The 11698-nt window shown below is 45.4% G+C and overlaps 1 protein-coding gene across 1 annotated transcript; it reads right to left on the bottom strand.

Annotated features, from left to right (window-relative positions):
• Positions 1–5859: 5859 nt before the first annotated feature.
• On the bottom strand, positions 5860–10811 carry ACTC1 (actin alpha cardiac muscle 1). The gene is made up of 7 exons (XM_057420100.1): positions 10652–10811; positions 9951–10099; positions 9017–9341; positions 8240–8401; positions 7935–8126; positions 6551–6732; positions 5860–6188 (listed from the first exon to the last, which is right to left on the bottom strand). Exons 2-7 carry the CDS (start codon positions 10077–10079, stop codon positions 6045–6047), a joined length of 1134 nt encoding a protein of 377 aa, XP_057276083.1. The 5' UTR covers positions 10080–10099; positions 10652–10811; the 3' UTR covers positions 5860–6044.
• Positions 10812–11698: the final 887 nt, after the last annotated feature.

Below are 11698 nucleotides of genomic sequence, written 5' to 3'. Positions count from 1 at the left end.
TCCAGGAGGTTCCTCGATTGTGTGGACGGCAACTTCCTTCTGCAAGTAATAGAGGAGCTGACAAGGAGAGGTGCTGTGCTTGACCTTGTGCTCATCAACAGGGAAGGGCTGGTTGGAAATGTGACGCTCCAGGGCAGCCTTGGATGCAGCGATCATGAGGTGCTCGAATTCGAGATGCTCAGGACAGTCAGAGGAGCGTGCAGCAAGCTCACTGCCCTGGACTTCAAGAGAGCAGACTTTGGCCTCTTCAGAAACCTGCTTAGTAAGGTTCCACGGGACACAGCCCTAGAGGGCAGGGGGGCCAAAGACTCTTGGTTAATATTCAAGGATCACCTGCTGCAAGCTCAGGAGTGTTGCATCCCAACGAGGAGGAAGTGCAGCAGGAGGGCCAGGAGACCTCCTTGGGTGGATAAGGAGCTGCTGAGGAAAATTCAAAGGAAAAAAGAGGCTTGTAAAAAGTGGAAGCAAGGACAGGCGGCCTGGGAAGAGTACAGGGATGTTCTCCAGGAAGCTAGGGACCAGGTTAGGAAAGCTAAGGCTCAGTTAGAATTAAACTTGGCTAGGGATACTAAGGATAACAAGAAGGGATTCTACAGGTACATAGCAAATAAAAAACAGACTACGGAGAATGTAGGCCCCTTCAGGAAGCTCTCGGGAGAAGTAGCTACACAGGATTTGGAGAAGGCTGAGGTTCTGAATGACTTCTTTGCCTCAGTCTTCACTGGCAAAGGCTCTGACCACACCACCCAAGTCTTGGAAGGCAGATGCAGGGACTGTGAGAATGAAGACCTTGCGCCCACTGTAGGGGAGGAACTGGTTTGAGACCATCTTGAAAATCTGAATGTGCACAAGTCCATGGGTCCTGATGAAATCCATCCGCGGGTCCTGAAGGAGCTGGCAAATGAAGTTACTAAGCCGCTGGCCATCATATTTGAGAAATCATGGCAGTCAGGTGAAGTTCCCGATGACAGGAAAAAGGGAAATATAACCCCCATTTTCCAGAAGGGGAAAATGGATGACAGGGGCAATTACAGACCAGTCAGTCTCACCTCTGTGCCTGGCAAAATCCTGGAGCAGGTTCTCCTGGAAGGCATGCTAAGGCACATGAAAATCAACAAGGTGCTTGGTGACAGCCAGCATGGCTTCACTAAGGGGAAATCCTGCCTGACCAATTTGGTGGCCTTCTATGATGGGGCTATGGAACTGATGGACAGGGGTAGAGCGGTTGATGTCATCTACCTGGACTTGTGCAAAGCGTTCGACACTGTCCCACATGACATCCTTGTCTCTAAATTGGAGAGACATCTATTTGATGGATGGACCACTCGGTGGATAAAGAACTGGCTGGATGGCTGCACACAAAGAGTTGTGGTCAATGGCTCAATGTCCGGCTGGAGACCAGCAACCAGTGGTGTCCCTCAGGGATCAGTCTCGTTCAATGTCTTTGTTGGTGACATGGACAGTGGGATTGAGTGCGCCCTCAGTAAGTTTGCTGATGACACCAAGCTGTGTGGTTTGGTTGATACCCTGGAGGGAAGGAATGCCATCCAGAGGGACCTTGACACACCTGTGAGGTGGGCTGATGCCAACCTCATGAAGTTTAAACATGACAAGTGCAAGGTCCTACACTTGGGTCAGAGCAATCCCAGGCACAGCTACAGGCTGGGCGTAGATGAGATTCAGAGCAGCCCTGCGAAGAAGGACTTGGGGGTGTCGGTCGATGAGAAAATGAACATGAGCAGGCAGTATGCACTCGCAGCCCAGAAAGGCAACCATATCCTGGGCTGCATCAAAAGGAGTGTGACCAGCAGGTCAAAGGAGGTGATCCTGCCCCTCTACTCTGCTCTTGTGAGACCTCACCTGGAGTATTGTGTGCAGTTCTGGTGTCCTCAACATAAAAAGGACATGGAACTGTTGGAACAAGTCCAGAGGAGGGCCACAAGGATGATCAGGGGCTGGAACATCTCCCATACAAAGACAAGCTGAGAAAGTTGGGGCTGTTCAGCCTGGAGAAGTGAAGGCTGCGTGGAAACCTCACAGCAGCCTTCCAGTATCTGAAGAGGGCCTACAAGGATGCTTGGGAGGGACTCTTCATCAGGGGTTGTAGTGACAGGACAAGGGGTAATGGGTTAAAACTTAAACAGGGGAAGTTTAGATTAGATATAAGGAAGAAGTTCTTTACTGTAAGGGTGGTGAGGCACTGGAATGGGTTGCCCAGGGAGGTTGTGAATGCTCCATCTCTTGTGGTGTTCAAGGTCAGGTTGGACAGAGTCTTGAGTGACATGGTTTAGTGTGAGGTGTTCCTGCCCATGGCAGGTAGGTTGGAACTAGATGATCTTAAGGTCCTTTCCAACCCTAACTATTCTATGATTCTATGTTGAGTTTGGCAGAGCACTGGAACAGGCTGCCCAGAGGGAGCCATGGAGATGGAGACATTCAAAACCCTCCTGGACATGTTCCTGTGTAACCTTCTCTAGGTGGCCCTGCCTTGGCAGTGGTGTTGGGCTGGATGATCTCCAAACGTCCCTTCCAACCTTAATGGTTCTGTGATTCTGAGAATTCCCACCCCATTGAATTATTAAAGTTTTCACTGCACTGAGTGTGGACACGCATTTTGCATTAAAACAATACATCTGGAAGCTTACTATAAGAAGAGAAAAAGGTCATTATTACTTTTTAGTCATATGCTACGTATTTGCAAGCATATCACTATTTTCCACAACCCTTGCTGCTCATATCCATTTCCATAAATTACAGCCCCCAAAATATCTACAGAAGGAATTTTTCCACTAGTCATGCAGTCAGTGGCTTCCTTCCGTTCCCTCTTCGTGCCACAGCTCATGGGTGAGCTCCTGATGCCAGCCGTGAATGTGGTGCCAGCTGTACACCTGCTGTCCTTGACCTATCAGTCAGAGCCAAGCAGGCAGGCATGCACTGGTCCCGACTCAGCATGCCCTTTGCATACTCGCTTAATATTTTAAGCTCCAGTGGGTCGCACCCTATTAATTCACTGTAATACCTGAGATGACCTTTCTAACCAGCTGAATCTTTCACATTAGCAAGTGAGACCAAGCAAGAAAAGCATAGTAGTTCTGAACAACAACGTGCAAACATCACTGGCTAACATCTGAAGTCTTAGTAATTAGATTTGTGTTGGTCAGAAATCTGGAAATGTCCCCATGTTTTCAAACCATATAAAATTTCTTAATGGTGTGAACTTCAGAGTGATTCCCTACCCTGGAAACTTTCTTGAGGACAGTGGAGGCTGTTGACTTTGCCTTAACAGATTTATGGGTTAATTAATTTGTATTGTGTTGTGAAAAGGCTTATTTGTAGTAGCATGTTAAAATTTTGGTTTTGTATTTATCTAGAATGTTTTAATGTCTGTTTAATTTTTCATATTTATGTTTAAATTTAATTTATATTTAATGACTCCATCCACCTTCTCTGCCCCCCCCCCCAAAAAAAAAAAAAAAAATTTTGAATATTTCATAGAATCATAGAATAGTTAGGATTGGAAAGGACCTTAACATCATCTAGTTCCAGCTCTCCTGACATGAACAGGGATGCCTCATCCTCAACCATGTTGCCCAAGGCTCTGTCCAACCTGCCCAGGGACAGAGCATTTATCACTTCTTTGGGCAGCCTGTTCCAGTTCCTCACCACCCTCACAGTATAGAACTTCTCCCTTATATCTAATTAAAATTCCCCTGTTTAAATTTAAACCCATTACCCCTTGCTCTATCTCTACAATCCCTGATGAAGAGTCCCTCCCAAGCATCCTTGTAGGCCTCCTTCAGATACTGGAAGGCTGCGATGAGGTCTCCATACAGCTTTCTCTCCTCCAGGCTGAACAGCCCCAACTTTCTCAGCCTGTCTTCATATGGGAGGTGCTCCAGTCCCCTGATCATCCTTGTGGCCCTCCTCTGGACTTGTTCCAACAGTTCCATGTCCTTTTTATGTTGAGGACACCAGAACTGTACACAACACTCCAAGTGAGTTCTCAGGAGAGCAGAGTAGAGGGGCAGGATCACCTCCTTTGACCTGCTGGTCATGCTTCTTTAATGCAGCCCAGGATACGGTTGCCTTTCTGGGCTGTGAGTGCACACTGAAGCCGGTTCATGTTAAGTTTCTCATCAACCAACACCCCCAAGTCCTTCTCCGCAGGGCTGCTCTGATCCTTTTCTCCACCAAACCTGTAGCTGTGCCTGAGATTGCCTCGACCCAGGTATAGGACCTTGCACTTTGCATGGCAGAACTTCATGAGGCTGTCATTGGCCCACCTCTCAAGCATGTCAAGGTCCCTCTGCATGGCATCCCTTCCCTCCAGCGTATCAACTGAACCACACAGCTTGGTGTCATCAGCAAACTTCCTCAAGGCGCACTGAATCCCACTGTCCATGTTGATAACAAAGATGTTGAACAGGACTGGTTCCAACACTGATCCCTGAGGGACACCACTTGTCACTGGTCCCCAACTGGACATTGAGCAGTTAACAACTCTCTAAGTGCTGCCATCCAGCCAGTTTTTTATCCACCAGGTGGTCCATCCATCAAATTGATGTCTTTCTAGTTTAGCAACAAGGATGTCATGTGTGACAGTGTCAAGTTTTCAGTTGTAAGCCAGTGGCAAGCAATTACAGTGACACCTCAGTGAACTGTTTTCTAATGATAAGTAAACTGGAGGCAGACGCTAAATATATCTTCATATATTCAAAGAGTAAAATCAATTCTACTTAATTGCAGATCATTTCTAATGGCCAAGTGCAATGCCTTTCAAGAAGGTAAAAGTTTTTTGTGTAAATGTTTGAGGTATTTTTAATTAGCTATTGAGAATAAAATTAGCATGAAATTTAATCATTTCAAACACCTGCAACAGCAGTTGCCTAACTAACTACATGCAGTTTGATAAACACTTTCATTGATATCCTAAATCAAGTTTAGGTAAACTCCATCCTGTACATAGTTCAAACTATGACACTGACTTGTTCCATTACCTTAATGGAAATAAGCCAGATCATTCTGTATTTTACCTTTTAGATATTACTTCTTAAAAACAAACAAACAAACAAACAAACCCCACCAAAAAAAACATACAACACCCCCCCCAAAGAGCACAGTTACAAAGTTATGGTGAGGAACAGTAAAGCCCATGCAAAATGTGCAGTTTATGATTGTCATATATGGGTCAAATAGCAACAAAGGATAGCAGAGATTAAGGATTAAAAATTGCCTAAAACATATGAATGATGATGTGAAAATAATCACAATTGTAATGGTTGTATGTTTATACAGTAAAGTTTTATTCTTGTGCATTGGTAAAATAAAGACTTCACTTCTCTGGCTTTGAAGAGGTGGGAGAAGATGAGTAGGTTATCAGTTTGAATTAATGTTTTGTGATAAATATTTATAGCCCACAGAAAATAATTGTATGGCTCTTAAGGATTGAGCTAATTAGTTATAAATCGCATTCTAAATGTATTAACATACTTCTTTTACAGCAGCTTTGGCTTTCAATAAATTAGTATTAAAATACTTGGGTTATAATAAATGCAAAGGAAGAAATGTTTCTAAATGCAGTAAGAGAATGTGAGGTTTCCTTCCTCTCATTCTACTTACTAAGCCTACCCTCAAGGCTATTTCTTTGTAAACTTTGATATATGATGCTTCCTTTGTTTCAAGTTTCAAAATGTAAACTACAAAGTATAACTTCTCTCTGATAGAAAACCATGGCTTAACACACCTATATCAGTTAGGGCATGCATGCATTGAAAGGTTTGATGGGAGTTTTCAAATCTCAGGGTGGTTAGTCACATTTTTTTAATCAGATAATACTTATAACGAAACAGAAGACAAACATTTGTAGGTTGCAAGTCTCAGATCTTGTTTATTTATAAAGCAATAAATATTAGAATCACAAATAAATTGCACGGGTGTGTAAACAAACTGTACAATGACTGAAGAGTTCAGGAAGGGTTGACAGAAGACTTCAAGAAGCATATCATCATCATCCTGAGTGGGAAGTAAATTGAGGGGAAAAGTGCTTAGAAGCACTTGCGGTGGACAATGGATGGACCAGCTTCATCATACTCCTGTTTACTGATCCACATTTGCTGGAAGGTGGACAGAGATGCAAGAATGGAGCCACCAATCCAGACAGAGTACTTGCGCTCAGGTGGGGCAATGATCTAGAATAAAGAAAAGCAACAAAATCCTCATTTAACTGTTACATTTCTGAACAACCACAGCACCAATGTCACAAAACAGTAGGTATTTCCTTAAGTAAACAAAAAACTTCTCAATAATAGAATTAATCTTCAGCATCTGGTAAAATAGATGTAATAGTCCTTAAGAAATTCTATAACCGTATTTTCCTCTTTTCTAACACTTGCTTCTAAACAATATAATTATTCTGATTAAGTGGAATTTCTTCTCATTTTTCCACCAGCTGTTGATCTTACTCTTGAGTTGTTCCTATATACCAATTTAACAATGTGGATATTTTCTCCATCTTTATTCACATTTTATAGTACAGAGTCAAACTCCTTACCTTGATCTTCATAGTGCTAGGAGCAAGTGCAGTGATTTCTTTCTGCATGCGATCAGCAATACCAGGGTACATCGTCGTACCACCTGAGAGGACGTTGTTGGCATACAAGTCCTTACGAATATCAATATCACACTTCATGATACTGTTGTAGGTAGTTTCATGAATACCAGCAGATTCCATACCTTGAAGAAAGAGAATAAAGTAGGTCAGTAAATTATACAAGAGGTCTTCGTGAAAAGAAATCTTGGCATTTCTCCTCATCATTAATATGAACTTCTATGATCTCTTTGTTGCAAAATTATTTAGTGATCATTAAGTGTTATAGAAAAACAAACAGAATTACAGAACTAGCTTAGAAAATAAAATTATTTGTTAGAAAAGGAAAGAATCATAATGTATGTGGTAAAGAAAAGAGACTCAAAATATACAGTAAGAGAAGAAGTAGACACACAAGATAAACTCATGTATGGCAAGGGGAGAAAGCTTTATAGAACAGAAAACATGAGGATCAGATTATGTCAGTCTCACAAAAAGCACTAGTTGAATACAGTAAAGACAGCAACAAAGACAATGAAAAGAGTTGAAGTAGAAGTAAAGAATACAACAGTAACTTCATTTTCAAAATACAGTCTATACTGTTCATAAATATCAAGGCAAGACGTAACCAAGACAGGGACCAAGATAGCAGTACTTGGCTGTAAGAAAAAAAGAAACCAGGAGCAAGTGTTCGTAGGTTGCATTCCAATTTCAGCAGGTGCTTCCTGAAAGGCCTGACACTAGATCCACAGTAAGACGTCAGCTGATGAACAACTGCAGTACTGCTCAGGACTTGGAGTACAAGCATTTGTAATATCCGTCAGCTGCATTCACAAACAGCAAAGCTTACTATCTTGACCGTGACAATGTTCAATTACAGTGTGTATAAATATACGTGCACCTTCATTACATTTTTGTCTCCTTCCAGACACTTTACTCCTTCATGGAGTCAGATACTCTTTTAGGTGTAAGCCTTACAATTACAGCACTGAAAGCTATTCTTGCCATCAGTGACACAGAATCATAGAATGTCTCAAGTTAGAAGGGACCCATAAGGATCACTGATTTTGACTCCCTAATGATGATATTCTATCTGCTCATCTTATCACTAAAAAATTGTGACCCTCAACCCTGATCTAAACTTGCAACAAGAGCCCAGAGCTCAGCTGATTAGAAGTTGAGTTCACAGCAGCCACAGCTTAGAAGGTCCAGAGGATCTAAGCCATTATTTATTTATGTTTGATTTTGAGCCAAATTTAGATAAGCAGCAAGAGGAGCAGGACACCTTCTAGATCTTCTGTTTCATTTATACCTCCTACATAAAGGAGAATTTCCTGGGGACACTTACCAATAAAGGAAGGCTGGAATAAGGTTTCAGGGCAGCGGAAACGTTCGTTACCAATTGTGATCACTTGCCCATCAGGCAATTCATAGCTCTTTTCCAGAGAGGAGGAAGAGGCAGCAGTGGCCATTTCATTCTCAAAGTCCAGAGCAACATAGCACAACTTCTCCTTGATATCACGAACAATCTCACGTTCAGCTGCAGATAGATGGGAAATAAATCAAGGTTTGAATAAGCAAAATACTAGCGGAAGAAGATGGGCCAAGAGAGACATGAGGATTTTCACAGGAGGGTAAAGCTGAAGGACTGACCTGTTGTCACAAAGGAGTAGCCACGCTCTGTGAGGATCTTCATGAGGTAGTCAGTCAGATCCCTGCCAGCCAGATCCAGACGCATGATAGCATGAGGCAAAGCGTAACCTTCATAAATAGGTACATTGTGGGTGACGCCATCGCCAGAGTCAAGAACAATACCTGGGAGAGAAATGTCAGAGAGCAGTTGGAATCACCTAGAAAATGCTTAGAGCCCTCAGGTACAGTAAGCAGCAGCAGACATCACAAAATATGGTATTTTTCAGGCATCTATCAGCGTCATTCTATTTTAGCCATAAAGATCTTTCACATTCCTTCCACCTTTGCTTGTATGGACATTCCTGTTTGGTATGAACTTTCCCTTAAAACAACTCTTCTGTACATATTGTAAGCTAATCCATAGGAGCAGTAACTACATTTGCAACAGTGATTGTCTTGATCTGATATGAGCATCTTTCAGGTCCAGTTGAAACTCTTAAACTGGCATAACACTTGTATAACTGCACTACAATCACAGGACTCTCTCCTTGTTTGTGTCATGACAAGTGGAAGGAGAGTCAGTGCCCCTCCAAAAGCAATGCACACAGGTCCACATTGTCCATGAACTACTTTGTAGGGGCTTTTCTGTTATTGTTATCATCAATCACTAAAAACTAAAAATACCTAGTTCTCTGTAAATTTGAATGAGTTACAGTTTGGTTTCTTCCCACTTGAAGCGGGAAGGAAGGAGAGTTCCTGAAGTGAAATATTTAAATAGTAGTTATTTGTTTATTTTACCTGTTGTACGACCAGAGGCATACAGGGACAGAACAGCCTGGATCGCCACGTACATAGCAGGTACGTTGAAGGTCTCAAACATTATCTGGGTCATCTTTTCACGATTAGCTTTAGGGTTCAAGGGGGCCTCTGTGAGCAAGGTAGGGTGTTCCTCAGGGGCCACACGGAGTTCATTGTAGAAGGTGTGGTGCCAGATCTTTTCCATGTCATCCCAGTTGGTGATGATGCCATGTTCAATGGGGTATTTCAAAGTGAGGATACCTCTTTTGCTCTGAGCTTCATCACCCACATAGGAATCTTTTTGACCCATACCAACCATAACACCCTAAGAGAGGAAAATACAGAAAAGCATTATTTGAGGGAGTCAACACCACAGAGCTCAAACTATTACATCATAGGCAACCATGCTATTTACAAGAAAGGCACAAGCAGTCCCACCACTAAAAGGTTGTTTAGGAAAAGAAATTAGCATTATTAAAATAATAGGTCAACAGAATTTGAAGTTTACTCATAAAATCCTCTTTCCTTTAACCAGCGGAAAGGCTTTTGCCCCCCCCCCCCCTTTCTTTTAATTGACATCTTATTTTCAACTACTTCTTTCTGGTCCAAAACTTTGACTGAAAACAAACTGCACAGTATCAGGAGCAGGAAAAGACAGAGACATACAAAAAGACTTTCTGAACGAGAAGGTACAGAGGGAAATTAGGCTTCTAGTGAAGGAAGATACTCCATATTACTATGAAGCCTCAGCAAAACTTTATTCATGATAGCAAAATACAAATCACAAACACGTGGAAAAGTGTCACTTGTACCACTGCACGAAATGAGAAGGAAGGGCAGGACAGAAGAACGAAGGAGGGAAGCGGCTAGTGGAGGCAACTCCTGGAGAGAGGAGGAAGGCTCTGTCCTGCCGCGGTGCTGCCTCCGTATTTACCTGATGCCTGGGGCGGCCGACGATGGATGGGAATACGGCCCTAGGGGCATCATCCCCAGCAAAGCCCGCCTTGACCAGCCCCGAGCCGTTGTCGCACACCAGTGCAGTGGTTTCCTCGTCGTCACACATCTTCGGAGGGAGGCACGGATCTGAAAAACAACGTGGTGGCGTGTTCAGACCCCCGCGGACAGCCCCTCCCGCCCCCCACCCCAGGAGACACCAGCGGCGGCGGCGGACTGATGGCGGGAGCGGGAAATGCAGCTCGTCCAACCAGGATGCTCGATGGCTCAGCCACGATCTTGGGCAGGGCTTTAGACGGCATCCGTCCGCTGCTTCGAACTGCGCCCCAGCTTGCAAGACGCTCACTAGGGCACCATTAGCAGTGCCATCGGGCAGCAGGTTTAAACGGGAGGGGAAACTTTTGAAACCACAGAGATAGGTCCTGCCCGCAGCCCTTCACCGGCGGCGAGGCATCGTGCCCCGTCGGGCAGCGGCGGCTGGCGGGAGGCGGCCGGTGCCGCCGCAGAAGTCGAAGAGGTGCACGCCGCTAAGCCAGGAGGTGCACAGGCTGAATAGCTGCGGTAACTGCACCACCGACATCGGCTGCCCGCCGGTGTGTCCCGTCCCGTTCCATCCCATCCCATCCCATCTCATCCCATCCCATCCCATCCCATCCCATCCCATCCCGCCGCCCGACTCACCAGACCAGCACCGGCGGCGGGGGGACTGCGGAGGAGAGCCTGGGTACCGGCACTGCGGAGGCGCCCCAATTTATACGGGCCGAGGGGCCGCGCCGGCCTGTCCGCCGAGGGACGGGGCAGCCACCTTCTCCTTATTTGGTCGGCTCCGCGCCACTGAGCGGCCGCGCAGCCATGAATGGAGCCCGGCCAGCCCGGGCGCACGGCCCATGTAAGGCAGGCGCGGGGCAGCGCGCCCCCGGCCCGCCGCATGGCCAAATAGGGAGACCCGCGCACCCCTCGGGGACAGCGCCGACGGGGCGGGGGGCGGCCGGGCTCGGCTCGGCTCGGCTTGGCTCCCGCGACCCGGGGTGTCAATGCCCGGAAACGTGGCGCATAACGGCGGAGCCGGTGTGTCCGGGCGAGGTCAGGGGGAGCCGCACGGTGCTGATGCTGATGCTGCCCGGTGCCACCCGCCCCGGTGAGCGGTTTTCCACCGAAAATCAGCCGGTCGGGGCTGCTTTTCAGCCGGCGCCCCGTGGGGTTGCTTTGACACCAACAACTGAAATTCTCCCATTGAGTGGAGGCAGCATCTGGGGCCCGTGCTGCCCCAGGATGGAGCAGCGCACGCTCAGGCTCTCTCAAACTTTGAGGGGCATGAGCAGCAAAAATCCTGCTTGTCTCTGGTTTTGGATGACAACTGTAGCACAAACCGGTGTCTGCTCATTTATGTCAATACGCACACACTTAAACTCCCCTTTTTTTTTTTTAATGTATCAGTAATGCGGGGTGACATGTATGGGATGGAGGATGAGAGATAAGGAATAGCCTGGGCAAAAACCACCTATGATATTAACGTAATGTGGCAGTTGTTTTCCTGCTCAGTTGCTGAAACATCCACATTGATAATTCGTTCCAGCAGTGGAACCTAGAAAATCCATGCATCTTCAGGATTTTTATTTATTTATTTATTTATTAAGTTAAAAATAGACTAAAGAGGCATCCCTTGTGTGGGCTTGGACTGGTATGTGAATGCAGAGACTGTCCACTTGTGTCCCTGAAGGACTGTAT

Source organism: Pezoporus wallicus, unplaced genomic scaffold (assembly GCF_028554395.1).
Source record: "Pezoporus wallicus isolate ANWC-B61680 ecotype Strahan unplaced genomic scaffold, APGP_CSIRO_Pwel_v1 contig_5418, whole genome shotgun sequence".
NCBI classification, from domain to species: Eukaryota; Metazoa; Chordata; class Aves; order Psittaciformes; family Psittacidae; genus Pezoporus; species Pezoporus wallicus.
The sequence above is the reverse complement of the archived record's forward strand: the minus strand, read 5'-3'. Positions and strand labels throughout refer to the sequence as shown.